The 24,563-nt window shown below is 33.3% G+C and overlaps 2 protein-coding genes across 3 annotated transcripts in view; both read right to left on the reverse strand.

The window, feature by feature from the left end:
* Window positions 1-750: 750 nt before the first annotated feature.
* Window positions 751-8,472, reverse strand: LOC149254478 (pectin acetylesterase 8-like). The gene is made up of 8 exons (XM_089454789.1): window positions 8,449-8,472; window positions 1,944-2,068; window positions 1,766-1,826; window positions 1,591-1,647; window positions 1,411-1,488; window positions 1,190-1,295; window positions 931-1,076; window positions 751-852 (listed from the first exon to the last, which is right to left on the reverse strand). Exons 1-8 carry the CDS (start codon window positions 8,470-8,472, stop codon window positions 751-753), a joined length of 699 nt encoding a protein of 232 aa, XP_089310915.1.
* Window positions 8,473-17,189: 8,717 nt separating this feature from the next.
* The window catches only part of LOC149254479 (early nodulin-93-like), a 50,664-nt gene continuing 43,290 nt past the window's right edge, over window positions 17,190-24,563 (reverse strand). Inside the window, exons 1-4 of one of the 2 annotated variants that reach the window (XM_089457039.1) lie at window positions 18,504-18,799; window positions 18,253-18,314; window positions 18,061-18,136; window positions 17,194-17,783 (exon numbers count right to left, since the gene is read on the reverse strand). In XM_089457039.1, coding sequence (XP_089313165.1) covers window positions 17,674-17,783; window positions 18,061-18,136; window positions 18,253-18,314; window positions 18,504-18,567 — 312 coding nt within the window. In that variant the 5' untranslated portion in view covers window positions 18,568-18,799 and the 3' untranslated portion in view covers window positions 17,194-17,673. Of the gene's footprint in view, window positions 17,784-18,060; window positions 18,137-18,252; window positions 18,315-18,503; window positions 18,800-24,563 lie in introns of those variants that run through there. The other variant, XM_089457040.1, reaches the window with a different exon arrangement.

The raw sequence follows: 24,563 nt of genomic DNA on the forward strand, positions 1-24,563 counted from the left end.
TGAAAAAATTAGTAACTAGTATACATTGGTAGATTTTAAATTTGAATGACTACTCGGTAAATTTAAAAAACTTTTTATATTTCATCTCTTATTTATTAATTTTCTAAATAAAAATTAATTAACTTTATCTTTATTTTAAATTAATATTATTATTATTATTAATTATCAAAAAATTAATATATATATATATATATATATATATATATATATATATATATAGAGAGAGATGATATAATAAAATTTTTAATTATGTAGATTTATTTTTACTTTACTAAGTAATGTAAATAAATAAATCTGTTTACAATATAATGGGCTAATATTATAGTTTATCAATATCTCATGCACACAAAAAAAGCCTCATTTCAAATAATAGTTTGATATGATGAAATTTTTAATTAATTAATTAAGTTAATTAAAAAAATACAAAGAACATAATTAATTTGAAGATTTCAATATTTAATTTAATGGAAGTTAAATTCCTACTATCCACTTAATTGTAAAACACCACTTAATTCTAGAAACCATGCTTTAAATAAATCAAACCAATACAAAAAAACATAATTAATTGGAAAATAAATCTCAATTTTCAATTTAAAAAAAAATTACTGACTCCACTTAAATTAAAATTATTCATTTTTACATAATGGCAAATAAACCTGACCATCACTAAGAAAAAATAATTGTTACAGTCTGATACCAAGAAAATGAACATCACCATCCTTCAAAACACTGCCCTGAAAAAACCAATCACTAAAAATCGTTGTTGCAAGTTGGGTCACAAGGAAATAGACCATCAATATACTTGACAACACCGCGTTGAAAAACCCAATCACCAACTGCCTCTGCAATAGTCTGCCATCAAACAGAATCATAAATTTCTATATTCACATTGATAATCACTTATCTGAAAACATTAGTATAAGGACGCACCTTTGATTTTAATTTTGGAGATTGACGTGCGTGCCACAGACCTTGTATGCTTGTTTGACAGTGTTGATAACATGAATTGATAAACAGCCCTCCAGTCGCTGAGTTATCAACGTGAGTTAGATCGCTGATCATTTCATTCCTAAACCCTGTGATTGGATAGTAAAATATATCAGTAAGCTATTAACTAACTTGAAATTCTACAAGAACTACATGGGTGTTAATAGAAAGGGGAAACTTGGGTATTCATTCAGAAAGTAACCTTCCAATATTTTCAATTGCCATGGAGCACAGGTTGTGATATTCCTCTTGCAGTTCTGCCATTTATTATTGGGATCTGCTATACCAGGTACTAAAATATTTCCAATCTACAGAAAACAAAAGGGCAGTCATAGAAAATATTAAATCGCATTCCATAGTTATATATGTGGGGAATTAATAACAGTGAAAATGTCTGAAAGAATGTGAAGAGAGTTTACTTACCTGCAATGGATCATATGCAGAATTTACAACAAAAAGTGGTGGCTGGATCAACTGCAACAAATATTGTGGGAAGAAACACTGCCATGTTATATCATTAAGATGTTAGTAACCATTCTTAGAGGTAAAGGGCATCATGACATAATTTCAAATGAAAACAACTAATTAATAATGTTGTACAACCAGACTTGCAGGAGCCATGTTTGATGTGCAAGTAGCTGGCAATTGTTCTAAAGATCCCTGCAATACAATATCAAATTCAACCAAAAAGCGAGGATACAAAATAGGTATCATGGAAAACAAAAGCGAATGAAAAACATTTTAATAATCTTTGGATTTGTATAAGTGAGATATATACATGAAATGTGACGATCTGATCATTGAAAGACCTAAATACTTCAAGTCCTGCCACGTCAGCTCTGCATCATTTTCAAGGCAACGGTATGTAATCAAACTATCAAAATATGGATAAACTCTGGATTACAGAGAAATGATGGATGTGCATGATATCAAATAAGTTGTTACTGAGGTCATACGAATCCAAGAAAAATCCGGCATCTGCCATGCATTTGACTTGGGCACTCCTGGGAAGAAGATCACGCAATTGATCGCAGTGAATAAATGTGGCTAGGCCACCGGCTGAGCAGCCAGTGAGTAGAGCCTGCCAAAGAAAAAAATATGTTAATAGAGTCAAGTTTTTTTTTTTATGTTACAAGATTTTTGACGATATATTTTTTTATGCATAGTTTTTGGATATTGGATATTCTAGTGCTTCTGTGTGTTTGGTTATATGGTTTAACTGCTTCCTGTGGCTTAGTTAAGTGTGTGGCTTAGTTAAGTGTGGTGTTTGGTTATATGGTTTAACTGTTTCCTGTGGTTTAGTTAAATGTGGTAATGTATCCATTTACTAATACCTATCAGTTAAGTGTGTCAATGTGTCTATTTATTACCACCTATTATAAAGTGGGAGATTGTTGATTCCAACAAGTGTATCAGAGCTAAAGGTGAGTTTGAATCAAGCAGGATTGTTGATTCCAACAAGTGGTACAAGAGCCAAAGGTGAGTTTGAATCACACTCTGCTCGCACTCAGGGGAGATTGTTGGGCGTTGGATAATTCAACCTGTGTTTAGTGACATGGCTTAAAGGCCTAGTGGATCCATGGGTCAGTTGACTAACGTCTACAAATGTTAGTGATTGCTAGGCATTGGATTATTTTGGAGATTTGGTTGTGGATCATGTAACGTGTTTGTTAAGTAATGTGTTTGTTAAGACATGTATTAAATGATTAACGAGTATAGGAAATGTATGCTTTGAAATCAGAGCGAGAAATTTGGTAAAATCTTAGGCACAACGTATAAAAGGAGTACTATTATAACAGGGAGTACTATGATTCCATGAATGCCATACATATTTATGGCTCCACTACATGACATAGATCATAATTATATAAAAAATAGAGCCAAGAATGCCTTGTCATGCTCTGGCATGTTTAGAACCATAACTTTGAAATGTACACACACGCATGTCTGTAATTTTATGTGAATTAGAACCATAACATTGAAATATACAGTTGTTGAGCATTGAAATGTGGACTTCTAGTTGCCCACCTCCACTATCAACCATATATAGTTGTTAACATACCTAACAATCATGGAACCGTGCATGTGAATGTTCATGGCTATCCCAATCATCTAGTCTTAGCAGTGTTGGGAGACAATCTTGTGTGATTTTTATTCATTATTTATTATCTAGCCGCACCACCTTGTACAGCTAAATTATCTTGCCAATTTCCACCTTCTAATTCTAGGTGGGTGTAATTCAACTGCTCAACATCAGTTTCTTCATTTGAGACAAAAGGAAGCATATTCATGCTTTTCTCTAGTTGGAAGTGTCTGTCAACTCTTCTCAAGAAGTATCCATACATGACGGATGCTCGATAGACTTGCCCCACTCGAACTGCCAACTGCTGGTGTGCTTTGTGCATCCCCTTTTTTGTGATTGTTTTCCTTGTGAATCGTGATGCCTTCTACATTACAATTACTGAAGAAAAAAATTGAGATATTCCTTGTTATAGAAGAAATTCCATTTTTGTGATGGAAATGTGCATAACCTTCCATGAAGATCAATGTTAGTTTTAATTTTCAATGATTAGCAGACCTATGTGTGTGAGATCTATTTGTTGCTTTTCATTAGTTTTCATATGAATTTTGTTGTATATTGTCTTATTTTCAAAGAATATTGTGTATTTTTATATTAATTTATATTTATTGTTTTGTCTATTATAGGTATAAAATGCCACCTCTTGGTCGCCCCAAAAAGGATTTGAAACAACTTTCACTTTCCAATGCATTTGGTATCGCTTAATGCTTTAATCAACTGCATATTTCTAAAAATGAAGTATATGATGATGTGGATGATGACCATGAATCAGATAGTGCAGAATTTCTTAGAAAGGAACCAACATCGAAGATGTACAAAAGAACATTCAAGTCCAAATGGAAGCTGAGATTTCCATGGGCTTATGCTATAAAAGATTTTAATGGTGTTGAAAGGATAAAATGTTCATGGTGTGTAAAATTTAAAAGGGAAACTCCATTTTCTAAAGATGGAAGCACAACTCTTCAAGTTAGTGCTTTAAACATCCATGCAACGTCAGAGACTCATAAATTTGCTTTGAAACTTGTAGAGGGAGAAATTAAATGGAGTACTCTTCCAATTACAAAACATGTAGAGCTAATAGTTGATGCTCAAAAAGAGAGAATTATATTAGTTATTGAGAACATGTATTTTATTGCAATACATGATTTACCTTTGGAAGTATGTAAGTCAATTTGTGACTTGAATAAATATAAAAACAATCCTCACATGCCTCTAACAAATGAATACTCAGCATATACAAATGAAACATTTGGAAAAGACTTTCTAGAAGCTGCTAAGGAGGTATATTGGAAGAAAATAAAAGATGAGATTTTCCAAAGTCCATATTACTCACTTATACTTGATGAAAGATTGATCGGAGTATGGTGCAACATTTGATTATTTATTTTACATATTTGATAAATGAAAGAAGAGGTCCATGCGCTACAAAATTCATACAATTGCTACAAATTAGGGATGGAACATCACAGTCTATGTATGATGCTGTGACATCTATTTTAGTAGACATGAATCTATCAATGACAAAGTTAATTGGATTTGGATCTGACGGAGCATCATCCATGAGGGGTATTCGTGAAGGTTTATCCACTAAGCTTCATCGACATGCCCCTCATTTAGTAGATATCAACTGTATAGTTCATCAAGAAGCATTAGCAACAAATGATGTTTCATCTTATTTTGAAGAGTTGCAAGCTATTAATAAGTTTGCAAACAAGATCTATTCATCGTTAGGGAAATCTACTAAAAGACATGAATAATTGAAAGAACTAATGGAGTCATTTCAAATGACAAGGTTAGAAGTGTTATAAATTCATCATATTAGATGGCTTTCTAGAGAAAAAGTCATGGAAAGACTCATTAAGCTCATTCCTGCTTTGTTAAGAGACTAAGAGTTAGTGGAGAAAAAAATGTATGAGATGGTTACAATATTTCAAGTTCAATTTTGCATCCACTTACTTGTATATGTGCTTATTAAGTTAAATAAGTTGAATCAAAAGTTTCAAGAGGATCATGTTGAGATTACATTTATTGGAACAACTTTGGATATCACTATTAGCTTACTTCATAAGCTATTTCTAAGAGGCACATTTGGAGCAGGTGCAATGCACACATCATCATTTTAAGTAAAACACAACAAGGAACTCTTGAGTTTGTAGATTTCACAAGTATGGTACATGTACATGAATTGAGGTTTGAGAGTTTGCCAAAGTCACAAATGTCAGGGACACTAGATGACTGCATTATGTTGGGAAAGGGTTTTGTAATGAAAGTGATTGACTCTCTAAATGCAAGGTTCACATATTTACCTATTTTTGATGCAGCTAGGCCTTTTAGTCCTCGTAAAGATTATGAGGATATGGATGATAGAGACTCTCAAACAAAAATATGGTTGACATGTTTATGTGAAAAAATTAGTGTTAGAGGCTTGCTTGTTGTGGACAACATTAAATGTATGGGTGAAATGGATGATTTATATGTAATATGTATAAATCTTACCCAAAAAAGCATATGTTTGGAGCATGGAATCTATGTGGAGGTGAAATTGAATGGTTTGAAGGATTTCCATGCTTAATGCAGCTATGGTAAGCAATTCTAGTTATTCTGGCTAGTACAACAGTTTGTGAAATAGCTTTTTCAAAATTAAATTGGATAAAAAATGAGGATAGGTCAAGACTTTCTTTAAAAACATTAGATATGTTAATGTTTATCTCTCTTAGTGCACCTCATGCTCTAAATGAGGTAGATTTGAATGCTATTTATGATTAATGGAAAGAGATGAGAACTCAAAAACCTCTTCCACTATGAAAATAGATTGAAAGAACTAGCAAGTTTCAATATTTATTACCATCATTGTCTTACTCTATCGAGCACTTGAAAAAACCATTTTAGTATGTGAAATTTTTTAGTTTTATACCATTTGAATTTTGTAAATGAAAGCATAACCATATTTTTCAAGTTTGTATGTGAAGTTTTTCTGAAACATATTGAATGTAATCATTGCAGGATATTGCACAAGATATGTTAAGCTGAAGGACGACAACTGTCAAAGTTATAAAGTTGGAGGATGACATCTATCAAAGTTTTATAACTGAAGGAAGAAGCTATCTTAGATCAATTTTGTAGCCAAGTCTAGGGACTGTAGTTCCAATCATTTGAGATGTGAAAATATTGGATGTCTGACCTTTCCAAAAGAGTTCTAATAGACAATAGAATAGTGATTTGGTCAAATCTGAAATTTATAAGCTAGAATTACACTGATACTTCTTATATAAGTTAAAATTTATTTTTAATTTTATAAATGACACCTTCCATATAATTTTAATATAAGTATTTTTGTTTCTTCATATTTTTATTCTTATTTCAATTTCATTAAGACGTAATTATTTCTATATGTTTATTTTTTGTTATTAGTTTAGACTCATATGCATTTTCTCACCTATGATTTTGTCCCTATAGTTGGTTCAATTGTGGCTGAGTTCAAGGCCTGTGCAATATGATTTTATGTGGTTACATTTCTCAATCACACATGGTTAAGAGTAATGCATTTACTAATGGAGCCTTTGACGTAGTAGTATCTTTCTATTTGTGAAAAAATAAAAAGAAATTTGAAAATAATTTACTGTTGTCAATTAAATTGTTTTTTAAATACTTTTCATTATGGAAGTGCGACCTAAATGTGTGCCCTTCTAAATGAAATTAAGACCTACCCTTCAAATTTGATCACTACTCCCAACAACACCAAAATATCTTATCTATAATCTTGACTAAAAATAAGTAAACTATTTCAAAATATTATATTTAAATTATTATAATCAAATTATATCGGTAAATATTAAGCACCATACATTAATATAAATGTATATTATTTTTACATTGATGAATTCATGAGATATACTTTATTCTCATTCTTCATTGTTTATACATCTAGTTCATTATTTATTACTTGATTTTCATTCAACAATGATGACCGACAACAAGAACACACTGCATTTACATGAGTTTATGGGATATTACTTTATTTTCATACATGAGTTTATGAGATCTTACTTTATTCTCATTCAATAATGATGATGACAGAAAACAACTACATGTAAATCTGGTTCATTAGCTGTTAATTTATTTTTATTGAAAACAAAGTAAAAAGAATGATACTTAATTTTCATATTTCTTAAAGAAAAAATATTAACTTAATTTTCATATTTAATGAAGAAAAGAGATTAACTTACTTCCTAATACTTAATATTCTCCTATCAATATCTTAGGGTAACAATGGCATGGCTTACCGTATGTGGGGAGACATTGTAAACGTGCACATTCCCTGCGTAGAAAATTGTTAAAGGGGCGCAAGGCAGCGGCTCGGCACCCGACGCGGTAGTCCTAGGATATAAAAATGAAAATAGCTCCAAAAAAAACATATCGACATTGCAAAAAAACTGCAATTTATAAAATTGTAGAGACTCAAAGACGTTGGAACAATGCGAAGAATAATGAATATACCTGAAAACATGAAGATTTGCAGCAGAAGATGGAACTATTCAATACTGCTTTAATCATTTGGTGGGATGGATTCTGTTCCAACGTACTAAAAAATTACGCCCAAAATTTCACTAAAAATTAGTTCGCCAAATACTGTAATACCTAGACAAAGCCCGCACAGTTCTCTGTTAGTGGGAAAATGAGAAAATGGTCTAAAAGCAATCGGAGGAACGAGAAAATGAGAAACAACGATGCCCTTATAGTACGCTATGTGTTTGGTTTGTGTTAAATCACGTAAAAGCGAAGACGGAATAATGGACCTGAAATGAACAATTTTAAAAAAGGAAAAAAACCATTCTTTCGCTTTCGATGGATTGCCTGTTCTCATTGTACTAGCAATTACATGCCACGACAGGCGGGTAATAACATTTCAATTTTTGCTATGCTTTTTGTGGGAGGTGTGTTTTATTTTCAAGTTTGAAAGGATAGATTTGTCAGGAAGTTCTAGAAGCATTTGGGACTCAATTCACATGAGTGAACACTATATAAAATATAAATTATATATTTTATGGTGCATTAACACTAGCTATGGAGATAAGGTGGTCATTTTTACCACAATCAATTTATTCCACTCGAGGTTAAATCCGGATGAGTAAAAATATTAGTTCTTACAAAAACCCTAAGAGAGGATTGGCCTATTTGAAGTTGGTTGAGAGGGAACTGATCATTTAGTTGATGAAAAAGAGAAGCAAGCTCATCCTCACTACTATGCATCTAAAACCTACATTCATTATAGATTCCATTTCAATGGTTGAGATGGATATTGTTTCGGTATGATGAAATTGAAATTGAAAAATTTCCTATTGCAACTAGCGTATTCATTCAACCCACTCTAGTTGAGTTACCTTCTGCTTGTCCCTCTTACCCATATCAAAAGCACTGAAATAAATAGAGGAGTCTACAACCAAAGAAACGACCTAATGATTTCCTCCAGGAATGGACATAAAAGTAGGCACCCAAAATTCATGTCCCAACCCCAAAGATGCCCACCACTAGTTCCAATGTGACCATTACATGCTACAAAAGCTCCTCAAAAATAAAAGGAGAGAAAAAATATATGGAAGACCAATGAGAGTACAATTTAATCATCTAATATACACAAACTAGCATACACTTGGAACAGATACCCATGCTCTATGTTGCATCTACATTTCCTAGGCTATCTTCGCCACTCGACCCTCCGAAACACTACAGTTCTAGTCACTCACTGCACAATGTAATATTATATATGAGATCATGAATAAACCATGGAACTTAAAGGATAAATATACAACGTGATGAATTAACTATACACATACCTATCCTCCCTTGCTAATATTAAAACATCAACAATCATGAAAAATAATCGAATGTGACATTTCCATTTCCTTCATATCAAAGTTCTAGGAAGAGAGAGAAGGAGGGAGGAATAAAAACTTAGAGGACTAGAGTGAGGACACTTGTCTTAAAAATTCCCACATAACAAAAGGGACTTGATACACTTACAAATTACTAAAGGACAATATCCTAGAAATGGCACACCTTGACTGAACAACAATGGAGGAAAAGGGAAGAACAAAGAGACCCCTGAGACTTTTCTACCAAAGAGACAACCAAGCATATTGGACCAACAACCCAAACAATTCAATTTCCATCTTCATATAGAGAGGTTTAATATTAATACTTCCTTTCTTATCACAAAGGACATTGTTAATACCATTAGTTTCTGAAATCCTCTCATAGGTAGAAGCATAGAGAGTGGTCATATTTGTACATTCCTGTAAAGAACATTGAGGACATAGTTTCTTATATCTCCATTGCACACCTAATTAGTCTTTTTCACACCACCTATCATGATAACGTAATGTAACATTGGGCATCGAAAGCTTGGCACCCCACAAATCCATTTCGAATGACTTGCTCGAAAATTAGCTAACTTCAACATGACTAGTTCACATAATGAATTCCTATGCTACCATTAGTGCACATTCATTGTGGCTCCATCTATCAAACCATCTCACCAACTGCAATGACTAAAACTCACATTTACGAGAAACTACATCATACTAATGTGAACCTAAAAGGTGTAATTCCTTGTGTGTCATTTTGTGGAGATGCACATGTAGATAGAAGGCATCTGCCACCCAAAGCTAACTTTTTCACCCAAATCATCCTTGGTTAGCCCTAATGACCTATCAAAATGATATTTTATAGTTGCACGTATGCTCATGGAATCAGATGAAAGCTTATATATCCATTGATAAGGAAGGATCGTAAGTCCATTAGAATTTCGTTATTTTTCATTTCATTCGCAATTAGGTTGTTACAAGGGAGGATGTGATACAAATCAAATTCAGTAAACTAGGTAAGGAGAGACATGATAAAAGAAAAAGTGAATTGAGATGCAAGACCTTCGAACTAATACCTCTCTGAATATATCTTTTGATGATTTTTTATTCATCAACAATTCTTATCCTTGTGATCACATTGCTCACCAACAATTCTTATCCTTTTGATCACATTGCTCCGAGCTAGGGAATGACGTTACAAGAGGCCATAGGATTCCACTTGGGTATTAGAGGTCTACCCCAAACTCCAAGAAGGAAAAAAAAATTCCATTTTTCCTTTGGGGTAAAAAGTAACCAATCCTCCCCCACCATTGCACATGCCACAGTTTACCCAAGTCCATTTTAAACCTTAAACTTTTAAACATTAAAAGAGATCAAATTTTTTTCCGTCCTTAAATTCCATATCATGTATTAATTATTTCATGCTATATAATAAATCTTATAACTCAATACATTTAGTCTGTAATAATAGTTCATTTAATTTAAAATAGATTTTAGGAATTTTCAAAATTATAACTTTATTAAAATATGCACATATCTTTCCATTTTATTTGTATGAGTAGTTCATTTTATTTAAAATAAATTTTTCAAAATTATAAAGATATTTCCACGCTTTTACACCTTTCCTTTGCCTCCACTCATGGTTCCAATTCCTTTTTATATAAATTAAAGGAAAAATCATATTTTTGTTTTGCAATAAAACTATATAATTTAATTCGGGTACAATCATTGGATCCTCTTGTCACAGGAAGAAGATATTTGAATGAAAAGCCAAGCAATTTCAAGTAAATCTCGAGACAAAAATTCCATATTTTTTCACATGCAATATCATTTTAGGAAGCAATCCAAAGCCATATGGAAGATTTGTGACGCACACGTAATTTATTTAATACACAGTCGTCAATGGAAGAGGTCATTGTTAGGCACTTTAAAGGGAAATTCAAGGCACAAGAAAATGGATATTCGTCCTAATTGGACTATATTTCACTTTTCCCTAACATGTTCTCCATGGAGGATAATAACAAGTTGGGACAACCAATAACAAGAGAAGTGCTGACAAAGATGTTGATAGGTGGCAGGTAGAATTATTTCTACATTTCATTGACTTGATCATACCATACATTCTTGTGGTTGTTGAGGGATTTGATCATACCATACCTTCTTGTGGTTGTTGAGGAATCAAGGATCCACGAATTCATTTCAAGGGCCATCAATGCCATGTTCATCACCTTGATTTCTAAGAAGGAGAATCCTAAGAACTTTGTTGATTATAGATCTTTCTCCCTTTGCAAATTTGTGTATAAAATGATTTCCAAATTAATTTCTTGTAGACTCAAGTCAGTTTTTTCGACGCAAATTACTGACGAACAATTTGGGTTTTTGGAAGGAAGATAGATTCAAGATGCCATTGCCATTTCTTAGGAGGTACTACACACTATAAAATTTAGGAGGAAGAAGGCATGTCTTCTGAAAGTTGATTTTATTAAGGCCTACGACTATGTATGTTGGGAGTTCCTCAAATTGGGAATTAATCAAAGAATGAATGTCTCCTATGAACATTAAATGGATTCCAGTGTGCATCAATACTGTAGATTTTCTAGTGATTATAAACGGGTTTCCATCTCATTTCTTCACTACACACAAAGGGTTGAGGCAGGGCTACACCCTGTCCCCTCTACTCCTCCTCCTTGTGATAGACTATTTTAGTAGATAGTTGAGGGAAACAGGGGACACTAGGATTATCTCTTAGATAAGAGTTTCTAGACATCATGATGTCTCACATTTAATGGTTGTTGATGATTTATTACTCAGTGGAGAATCCACTATGTTTGATTGGACATATATACAAAGGGTCATTAAGTCTTTTTGAGTCACTATAGGTTTATGTATGAGTGAAGCAAAATCTCTCTTGGTTCATGGTGACAGAGAGGATCTGGTGGTCAGGGACATTTGTGAGATTTTTAGCATTGCATCAATCCATTTTAATGAAGGATTTGTATACCTAGGGTTCATATTGAAACCAAACAAATATTGCATCAAGGACTAATACTCGATGATCGACAGGGTTCACAAAAATATGGATAGCTGGAAGAACAGATGGTTAATAATGGGTGGCAGGTTGATTATGCTAAAATCAGTGCTCCAAAATATTTCAATATACTGGATGCATCTGTTTTTGTTACCACATGAGATCATTCACAAGTTATAAACTATTATGCGTTGACTTTTATGGGTAGGGTCACAACTTACATGGAAGATCCACTTGGTTCAGTGGAAAACTTTGGCTAGGCTTATTGAGGAAGGAGGACGGGGGATCATAGATTCAACTGCTTTCAACAAGGGTTTGATTATCGAAAATATATGGAGGGCCATGTCTAGGACCAATTTATGGTAACTTATCATAAGAGACAAATATAAGTATGGAAAATTTTTCACAACATGAATTAGGAATGGTTCTAGGAAGAAAACATGTGCATCATATATTTGGAAAAGCATGTTGAAAATCTTGCAACGGATTATGGGATTTATTCAATGGGAGGTTGGTGATGGTACTAAGAGAAATATCAAGACACTGATCATCTGCTTCTAAACTGTTCTTATGCAGTGGCGGCATGGGAAGGAGTTTTGGATGCTTTAAATATTGCTCCAAGTGGACATAATCAATCATTGATCTCGTCTCCTTTCTTAGTTTGAATCACATTAAAGATTCAAAACCCTCCCATTATACATCATGTGATCCATCTGGTGCAACAGAAATGCATTTATTTTTAATAAAAAATGAGGAGTGGTCCAAAAAGATGATATTAAGACTTTTGCATATTATAATGAAATAGGACAAATGAAGAAGAATTTCAGCAATAGCTTATGCAATTACAGAGACATGGAAAAATTCTGTGTGAGTTTTTTTTATGGTGCATGTTCTAGGAGAGAGTGTGGCGGTGCTTTCATTGTCACTAAGCCAATAAAATTATTCCATTTCTGGTGAGAAGGTGGACAGGGTACACACAACAAAGCATAGCTCATCTCTTTATGGGGTGTTCTTAATATGGTAAAATGGCTTAGACTCAAGAGATTACAGGTATATGGAGATGCTAAGGGTATCATAGATTGGGTGAAGGACTACACTCGTTTCAACCCACCCATTTTATCGAACTGGATGAAGCACATTCGAAACTTGGTAAGAACCTTCCAACACATTATGTTTGACCACATATACAGGGAACAAAATATGATTGCAGATCTACTTTCCAAGAGAGGTGTCACTAAAGAACTTGGTAAGTTATATTTTTTCCGTTTTTGAACAGGATGTTTTGGTTAATATTAGCAACATGAACTACTCACATGAAATACATTTTGGTATATTTCCCAAAAACTTTGTTTAAATTTTTGGGATATATATAATATAAACTTTGATATAAAGATGTAGTGCTAAAACTGAACACAACTCCTATTTGCATACATTATTAGAACTAGTTTAATATGTGATAACATCTCAACTACGTTTGAAAAAATTGACATGTAAAAGAAAAAAACAATTATAAACCTATATACTATCCTTTTTATTGTAATACACAGAGGAAACGAAAATACGAAATTACATAAATAAAAACAACCTCCTGATTTTTCCTATTTTAAATAAATACGTGAACATAATTTTTTTTAGTGATTTCCTATTTTAAAGTTAAACGTGACCTTAAAATCAATTAAAATTCATGAGTAAAGTCGAGTTTGTTAAATGACAAATCAATTTTAAAATAAATTAAAAATATAAAGTAAAGGCAAAAGTCAAGTTTCTTAAAAGACAAATTACGGGTAACTGTTCTTCTGATCGTGTTTTAATCGTGTTATATGATATCTAGATGACTCCCTCGCACATGTAAAATATGATATGGAAAAGTCAGGTAGTGTGCCCTTCTTTTACGTTTAAGGTAAAATTATTTAAAATAAAGAATTTGGCTTATAGAAAGTAAAATTATTTAAAATATAAAAATTTGGTATAGAGAAAGTGAAAGTATTTAAAATATGTAAATTTAGTTGATAATTCAAATTTCTTTTTAAAAAAAACGAGATTATGATTTTAATCCTAAAAACTTAAACCATGAAATCCATTGAAATTCCTTAATTGCAAGTAGTTGAAAAGGGGTTTTCTGCATAGGCTTCCTAACCTGATACGTACACATCAGTGTTATAGAAAGTAAAATTATTTAAAATATAAAACTTTGGTATAGAGAAAGTGAAAGTATTTAAAATACGTAAATTTAGTCGATAATTCAAACTTAAAAAAAAAACGAGATTATGATTTTAATCCTAATAAATTAAACTATGAAATCCATTGAAATTCCTTAATTGCAAGTAGTTGAAAAAGGGTTTTCTGCATAGGCTGCCCAACCTGATATGTACACACCAGTGTTTAAACGTGAAGAAGAAAATTCAACCAATCTATTATTTCAAGTATTTCTCTTAGTTGTTTGGTCGTTGGGTTACTGGCCTTCATCCATCCGTGGCTTATGTAGTAACATAATGGGGTTGTTGGGTTAATTGCTTTATCGTATGGGTTATTCTTTTGCGATTTATGGAGTTATACTAGTATGTTAAGATGGACTTTTTATAACTTAAAGGTCTAATTTTTGGGAGATTTGGGGATCATAATAAAATATTTCAAAATGTGGGAGAGAGGTAGAGCAGTTACTACAATTTTTTTTTCATTTTCTAACTTTTAATAAAAAAGGAAATATGTTGAAGGAATGGTAGTTGAAGAGTGCCATGTTGAAATTTGCATCAGTTTTTATAGTTGTTCAAGAAGCTTCTGCCCTTAATGTTTCCTTGAAAGAAGATGCTTTCAAGGTTTATTTTTTTTAGAATAGGGTTTGGTTTGTAGATTTAATGGGTTTTGGTCATGATTGACCCATCTCCACAAGTGGATCCCGGATACATGTAAACCCCCGTTGACTGAAGATCTAAATATTTACCCTTTGGCTTGGGGTTTTTATATTGTGGTTTTTGATAATATTGAAGATAAGGTGGATCCTAGTTTGTAGGGTAGTGTTGGCCTTTTCATGAAGCCCTAGTATTTCAGTTATGGTGTCAATCTCAACGAATCCTTTTTGGATAAGGTATGGTGTCAATCTCCACGAATCCTTTTTGGATAAAGTTCCAGAACCTCCCCATGTATCTTTGAATCCTCCAAACATTATCTTCCATTGGTAATGCATTAGGGAAGTTTTATTGCCACAACCCATAATCTGTAAATTTTTATAAAACCACTTATGATCGAATATGTGTTGAGATGGATTTCAACAACGATTTTTCCTACTAAGATTAATCTGGAAGCTCCAGACTATATATGGGTTTAAAAGCTGGATTATGAAAATGTTTCATTTTGATGTCAAGCATGTTATGACTAAAATGAAAATGTTTCATTTTGATGTCAATCATGTTATGAAATAGGACATGTAATAAAAAACCACTAAAAGAATTGCAAAAAAACAAAGTTCAAAAGAATAACAAGATGCAAGAAACGTTATAGAGAGAACATTATACATTATATAAAGAAGAGATTTGAGGTAAGAAATAATCAAAAGAAAAACAAGAAAACTTTTTGAGGTAAGAAATAATCAAAAGAAAAACAAGAAAACAAGTTTCCAAAATGATGACAAAATTATATTATTACATTTCCAAATGTAAGTCACAGTATTAACTAAGAAGATATTCTGTTGGACATACAAGTTTATGTGAAAAAAGAAACTCACAGAGATAAAAATCAAGATAGTAATTTCTATGTTTCTATGTTTAGAACATGAATAATATGGTAGAAATAGAAACAAAAATAATAAAGAAAATAATAATTTTATGTTTAAAACATGAATAGTCTAATAGAAACAGAAATCAAAATGATGTAACTCACTTGTATTATGATCTTGTAAAAACAGAAACAAGAATAATGTAACTCATATTTAATAATATAAAATTTGTTTTTTTTCCTCAAGAGAACAAAAACTTAATAAGAGATTGGGCGACATACTGGATACTAGACCTTGTCTGGGGAATAGTGTGTGATTCCACATATTGCAAGCCAATATGAATAAGTTATGGGTCGAATAATGTAACTCACTCATATTTAATAATATAAAATTTGTTTTTTTCCTCGAAAAAAAAAAATGCACCAGACTTAATAAGAGATTGGGCGACATACTGGATGCTAGACCTTGTCTAGGGAATAGTGTGTGATTCCACATATTGCAAGCCAATATGAATAAGTTAGGGGTCTGATCGGCAGCGTGCAGACTCGGTCCATTCACACTAAAAATTGATATTTCATAAGCCTATTTTAAATGCCTTGAATTTTTCACATTGAGGAAAGATTGAGCACATTTGGCAAAGAAAGGCTCTGACCTCCACATTCACATTGAGGAAAGATTGAGCACATTTGGCAAAGAAAGGCTCTGACCTCCACATTCTAAAGAGAAACAGGATCATTCTCTGAGAAATTAAAATCAAATAGCATGATAATAGACCGTAAGTGTTAAATAGCTTCGTTCACTAAAATATTATTATGTTTTTCCATCATATACATGAGTTTGTATATTATATAAACAATTATGGCAATTTTCTAAAACCATAACCAAAACCAATTAGAATAATGTTACGAAGTTTGTACATATATGAAAAACTATGAAAAACTATTACGCTCGCGGATGGGTGACCTCCCAGGAAGTGGGTGACCTCCCAGGAAGTCCGGGTTACCGGGTGCAAGCCCCGGAAGTGATGATTGAAGCTATGTGATTTATTTCACTAGTTTCAATCCCATTTCTTCACCCCTGTGAGCATCACCCGATGCAATGAGTGCTAAGTGAACTATTTAAATCATGAGAAATTAGTCACTTACAACTACCTCTCATGGAAATGGTCATACGTGAATGACTTACTTAACGCAGTTGAATCCCAAAAATGATATCTAACTATTATTTTATTTGTTCTAAGACACTTAGCCAGGAAAAATTTTGGAACTTTCGTGGAAATTAGTATAGTCCATGCCACAAATTTGAAATTGTACTCTGAAACACAAAACTTGAGCAACCACACCTTAGCATTGATATAACAGCCCTTATATACTAATATAATATCTTAATATTGTACGCAGACAGCTGCTGCTTCCTTTTTTTCCAAAGGAAAAAAAACATTCTTGCATTATTTAAACAAAAGAGTATTACATCTACAACATTGTTCTGCAAAATATCTCATACGAGTAGGGAATTGTGCATAAAATAGATTACATCATCTTGTAATAGCTAATCAGAGCGTTTTCCTAGTTTATACCAGCAGTCAAGAAGCTAATTAGATTCCTTGCAATTACAAAAAGGAAAACTGTATCAGAAACAACAGCCATTCTGTCCAATGGTGAAGTACAGGATGCCACCACAAAAAGCTTGAAGGAAAAAACATTCCGAAAACGCAGACAGTTGCTCATAGAGGCAACATAATAAAGGTAAAGTTGAGTGCCCTACTATTTTAATAATATATTCGGAACCCAACAGAAACAGCACTAAGACTACCTATATTTACATTTTGTGTTAAAGGGCAGAGCCAAGAAAAAGAGCTGGTTGTAGATGGAGATTAATAATCTCTCCATCATCCATCCATGTCCAATTGGATGTTTGCCGAACCATTAACTGAATGACTGAATGCATGACATCTATAGTCTCTGCTCCGCTCTCTACTTGTTCTATAGTTATTTTATTGCTTTCAGAAAGGTGAGTACTCGGCTTGATTCTCTATTTGTTCATGGAAGGAGTTCCTCCGTGCAGACCTGAGAATGGTCTTATCTGCTACAATGAAATAGACCGAACCACTGACTGCCAATCAAAATACACACAACATCAACATGCAGTTCTTGACCTCATTATAATAACAAGATCAATGAGACTCTCAGCAAGTAATTTAGTAATAGTAGAATCCTTGTTCAGAACGTGCCTCAATGCATTGCAATGCAAGCATTTTAGTATAATAATAGCAGATTAATGTATTCTGCAAATTTCTCATGTCAAAAAAATTGATGGAAATTGTGGAGAGCTAAGCCTCTGCAACATAACATTTGAAATAGCATGGAGCAATATATAATTACTGACTTACTTGTAGAGATGATGAGAGCCTGTGCGGTATGGTTTACGTTAGCCCTTGCCCATGGAATCGCTCTCACTCCTAGCAACTGTAAATTATTAATATTAATCCAACCCAGCAGTTAATAAGTAGAGCCATTTGCGTGATTATGAATATTAGTGACGTCACGGACTTGAATCGGTAATGATCATTTAAAACACTCACCGTGGGAATGGCTGAGGCTATGCACGCAATTGCAGCTGCCTTGGCCCCTGCTTTCACAGCTTCTGCATTCATATACACACATTCACGAGCTTCATCATCCACAAATAATGGACTAACCCAATGTACCTTAATATTTAGGAATTATGAATTATGAATTATGTGAGTGAGTCGATTGAAAGTAAAATATGAAATGAATTTAGGCACATAGCCAGCACTGCTAAAAGAATGCAAATTAAGGAACAAATAGTTACCATTGGAGCACTGCTTTGCTCTCAGAATTTTCATGTCAGCTTCTCGTTGATCTGGATTCGTCATTTCCTCGTCCACTATAATAATAATCCCTTCCGCCCTCAGCTGGAGATGGGATAATTACAATTTATAAAAATGAAGGGGAAAAAGGATGAAGGCTTGATACGGGAAACTCAAATACGCTGCCACTGTATATATATATAGGAAGTAATTTGTCAGCAAACGTAGGTGCATCGATCAATGGCTGATTCCTGTTTTCAGGTTTCTCTCAAAACAGAGTGAATGAGAATACCATGGTTTGGTAGGATGACAACTTTGTGGTTTTGAGAGAAAACCGTGTGTCCAGGGCCACAGGTTTTGAAGAGTAATGAGTATTATAGCGGCGACGGGGTAAAGCACACGGGATTGGGATTTGGTTTTGATGTGCAGTACAACCGCTGCACATACATACATGTGCATGTCCTCTGTTTCGCTTGTGCGTGCGCGGGGAACGAGAATAAAGTAGTAAGAGGACGAACTTCATAAATTCTTGTGCATTGGCAGCATAAATATTAAAAAGATTATTGCTAAATGTAGTTTGTTTCTTAAATATTAAAAAGATTATTGCTAAATGTAGTTTGTTTCTTCACGTGAGGAGAGGTTGAAATTTTTAGGTGGGGATTTTTTATTCAGAGAGGTCACGATTTTATTGGAATTTTGATTTTTCGATTGATTTTGAATTTATAGCTCTGTTCGATTGAGGAATTTGTTTGACAACTAGTACTGGTTAGAAATTCTTCAATTTCAACAACGATTCTTCTATATGCGGAATAACTGAAAAGAATCATTAAATCTTAATGCCCAGGGATACGAGTTACCTCCAGCCATTGGTGATGTATTGATGCAGGCCACAGTCCACAAGCTTCTTCTTCAGCACTCCAGCTTCAATCCAAGCAAAAAGAAAAAGAACACAAAAGATCTGAAGGCACTTCCAAGCTCTGCTATCTCAGCTAGATGGTGTAAAACTGAAGGGGATTGAGATGCAAGCTTGGGGACCAAACAGATGAATTTATAGCTAAGCTTCCATCAAGCTTCTGATAGCTATGTGTCAGATGTCCCACAGATCAAGGCAGAGAACTCCAGATGGGAGTAATGGACCACTTCAGTAGCTCCTAACAATAAATTTATTCGCTGCAGTTGATTTCCTTAACTTAAGGAAACTACTGCAGTTGGTTTCCATAACTTAAGGAAAGACTGCAGTTTAAATTCCATAATTTTAGGCAGCAATTTTGCATAAACTAATGGAGCTTAACATTCTCCCACTTGGTCCATACTTCCAAAATTTAATGTCTCAACTTAAAAACCATTGATAATCTGTATTAAGTAATAGATACATGAATCATGGCGATAAGTCCTCTTATGACGAGTATTATCTTCCATGTATTACTATGTATTTATTCTTATTATAATTTATGTGGCAACAATTTCTTAATGAATAAACCCTATGTTTATTCTTGGTCCTTCTTAAATGAATTTTCTCAAATCAACTTAAGGTGCACATAAATATGAGAAAAAACATCACAATAATTAAGAATTTCATTAACATTGTCCATACAATGAAAAACTGCATAATGGAACCAAGTCCCATATCCAATACATGATCCTTGAATTTAAACGGTGGCATGCCCTTAGTCAAAGGATCAGCGATCATTAACTCAGTGCTGACGTGCTCAATGACCACTTTATTTTCTTTAACACGTTCCCTTATAGCTAAATACTTAATGTCGATGTGTTTATTTCGACTCCCACTTTTTTAGCCATAAAACCAGCAGCGGAATTATCACAATATATTCTTAATGGCTTAGATATAGAATCCATAATTCTAAGCCCAGAAATGAAATTCTTAAGCCATACACCATGTAAATTAGCCTCAAACAGGATATACATAAGCATGTAGTCTTTGGTCCCTTGAAGGCACCTCATTACTTTCTTTGTAGCTCTCCAATAGTCTAAACCTGGATCACTCTGATATCGTCCCAACATTCCCAATGGGAGCTACACTTGGTGAACAATCCTTCATCCGAAATCTCTCTAAAATTTTATTAATATAGGTTTCCTGTGACAGACCCAAGATGCCTCAAAATCTGTCTCTATGGATCTTAATGCCAATGACATAAGATGCCTCACCCATATCCTTCATATCAAAACTTTTAGAGAGGAATTGTCTCACCTCATGTAGCAAACCCTTATCATTGGTTGCTAGTAAAAGGTCATCCACATAGAAAACAAGAAAACAAATTTTACTCCCACTAACCTTCAGGTATATACATTGATCCATAATGTTTTCTACAAAACCAAAAGAAGAAATTACATTATGGAATTTCAAATACCATTGGCGGGATGCTTGTTTTAAACCATATAATGACTTCTTGAGCTTGCAAACCAATTGCTCACCATGACTAGAGGGGAATCAATGAAGATGTGTTATTAATGAAGAAGTGTTGTCAATCATTAATGACGAAGTGTTATTAATGAAGAAGTGTTAATAACCATCATCCTTTAGTGCCAGTGTGAACATGCATTGAATCATATGTGATATTGTTTTGTAAATTAATGCAGTAAAGACCATTAGACAAAATACCATTCCCAACATAATCATATTTATAGAATAGACTGAAAATTTTTTTTCTGAAAAGTTTAAGGAATATCCAAAAGGTACAAGCCTTGAAACTGAAATCAAGTTTCTAGGAAAACTTGGAACATAAAAGGTCTTTTCTAACTTCAAAACAAAACCACTACTTAAAGCTAAATAACATGTTCCTATAGCTTCCACATGCGAGCCCATCTTGTTTGAGAGAAAACCGTGTGTCCAGGCCACAGGTTTTGAAGAGTAATGAGTATTATAGCGGCGACGGGGTAAAGCACACGGGATTGGGATTTGGTTTTGATGTGCAGTACAACCGCTGCAGATACATACATGTGCATCTCCTCTGTTTCGCTTGTGCGTGCGCGAGGAACGAGAATAAAGTAGTAAGAGGACGAACTTCATAAATTCTTGTGCATTGGCAGCATAAATATTAAAAAGATTATTGCTAAATGTAGTTTGTTTCTTAAATATTAAAAAGATTATTGCTAAATGTAGTTTGTTTCTTCACGTGAGGAGAGATTGAAATTTTTAGGTGAGGATTTTTTATTCAGAGAGGTCACGATTTTATTGGACCATAAATTTCAATCTCTCCTCACGCTATTGGGACATATTAAATTGCATATTTACCTTATGAACAATCTTCAACCAAGATGACCCTACGCCCTCACTATGTGCTTATTTTTCTTATCGACCGCGTTTGAATATCTAATTATTTATTATTAATGTGAACAACTCTTTCTATCTAATTTAACTAAGTGACAGGGAATAGCTACTATGTAGCACTTGTTTTATTTTCACCATGTGAGCAAATAATGTGGGATGCTTTTATATAAAGATGAAGTTATTTACAAAAGGAAATTTTATGGTTTAATATTCATATGCAATTCGAGAGAAATATTGAAATGATTTTATTGTTTTCAGTTATTGCTTACCACATTATGTTATGTTGGAACCTATCAAATGACCATACAATCTAGTGCTAAACATTTTAAGGGTTCTTCTTTGCACCATCAAACATAATTTGTGTTTTTTTTTATATATAAATATTGATCATGAATACAAATTACAAATCTTGATCATGGAAATATTAATCATAGAGCTCTATAAACATCTTGTATGAAAACCCAAAGTTCATTTCTCCAAGATTCAACATTACTCCAACCTCCTACCAATTTTTTCACTTCCTCATATTTATCTTCAATTTCTTGTGTATCTCTTGTAGACATTGTTATCACATCTACCGTTGCATCTACTAGCATGAATCTTTGTAGATTCTCTAATACCATTGAACAACCAAACACTCTTATTTTTTGGAGTGTTTTGAGATTCAAACAACTTTGTGGTAATATTTGTAATGCATCACGTTTCATTATTGTAAATACTTTGAGCATAGGCATTTCCCCATCTTCTATTAATGGTAACTCCTCTAATTTATCTAAATAAACTAATGAAAATATTTCCAATAAAAAAAAATGTACCAACCTCACCAAACTCGGTAGGAATTTTTTTTTAACTTTAAACAAAAAAATATATCTAAACACTTCAAACTACTAAGCTTATGCAAATCGGGGAGATCTTCCAAAGTAGAACAATTCCACAATTTAAGATGCGTCAAATTGTGAAATTCACAAAACTTACTTTCCATCTTAACCATGTGCAAGCATTCTAAAGAGAACCTTCTCAACTTTGACATGATATTTATGTCAGAAGGTAACTTTGTCATTTATGTAAGATGCAATTTGAGTGTCTCCATTTGAATCATGCTCCCCAATGTTCCTTCACTAATTATTTCCCCATTGTTTTGTACGCGTAACACTTTTAGTTGTGTTAGAATACTCAAATTCGCAATGGAAGCCACTTTTTTTCATCTCCTTTTTTTTTTATCACTTGTTGCCCACATGTTACTGCAGCTTCTCATGTCCAAAAACTGCAGAGAGGTAAGTCTTGAGATGGTACCAAGAAAACATTGTAAATCATCACAACCATTGATTATCAGATACCTTAGGCATCTCAACCTACCGATGTCAGATGGTAATTCTGTGACACTGGATCGAGCAAGACTGAGGATTTGGAGACTTGCAAGAGTTGGGAGAGATTCAGGTATCATTTTGATGGGCATGCCCACTAATTTGATCTCAACATTTTTTGGAGACTAGGTGGATCTAGTTTGAAAAATTGTGAAAAGTGGTCCACACGAAGTTGAAGGAGTTGGGTGCCTCAATCAAGTTGAAGTCTACAACAAACTGAAGCTGGAACATTTATGAGTTTGGTTCCTTGATAAGGTTGTAGCCTATTCCATGTGGGTGCTTGCACATCTTCAAGGTTGGTGCCCCAATCAGGTTGTAGCCTATTGCAAGTAGTTTCTTGCACATCTTAGGGGTGGGTGCCTCGAACAAGTCAATGCTTCCAAGTCTATGTAAATGAATTGAAGAAGAAAAAGAAAAAATAATTGTGGTTTTCTCCCATTAGGGTTTCTACGTAAAATCTTATGTTCTATTATGTTGATGCGATGATGGCTTCTTGATGCATGATCTCATTTGTTGTTATGATGCAAATTGTTATGGTACACTACTACATGATTAATTATTGATGATTTTTTTGAAATGATAAGTTTGCAACTACATTGATTCACCCTTTCCCCCCTCTCAATGTGATCTTTGGTCTAACTGTCATAACTATATAACAAGACATAACAGTCAAAGAGAAAGTTGCTAAAGTACTCACTAGAAAAACCATGAAATTTAGGCAAGGAAAACAAACCCTAATGAAATGTCCAAGATTAAAAATATTTGAAAAAAAAAAAAAAACAATAAAGACATTTATACACATATCCGTTAAGTGATATTATTATAAACATTTTTTAATAATAATAAAATAATAAAAACAAATATTTTTTAATATTCAATTAATTATATTTATGTATTGTTTAGATAATCTTCGGCAAAATCACATAACCAATCTTTTGTCGACGCGTTTCAAACCAACTAGTGTGGTTCATCTTCAGGACAAGTTGAAGAACCAATCCGGCTCAACTTGTTTAAATAGAGTGTGCCGGCTAATTTTGACCTAATGGTCCTAGTCAAACCACTAATATTCTTGTTATATAATTAAATTAATAAATTATATCTAGTATCTTGTTATTAATTTAATTATATAACAAGAATATTAGTGGTTTGACTAGGACCATTAGGTCAAAACTAGCCGTTGGAGTCTCTGCACACTCTATTTAAACAAGCTGAGCCGGATTGGTTCTTCAACTTGTCCTGACGATGAACCACACTGGTTGGTTCGAAACGCATCGACAAAAGATTGGTTATGTGATTTTGCTGAAGATTATATAAACAATGTTATGGATCACAGAAGTCTAAATTCCTTAATATATTTATGTATTTTTATTATTATTTTACTTTAAATTTCAAAAAACCAAATATTTTAT

Source organism: Pinus tabuliformis, chromosome 7, assembly GCF_031772625.1.
Source record: "Pinus tabuliformis cultivar Carrire ecotype Pingquan chromosome 7, CPIR1, whole genome shotgun sequence".
NCBI lineage: Eukaryota > Viridiplantae > Streptophyta > Pinopsida > Pinales > Pinaceae > Pinus > Pinus tabuliformis.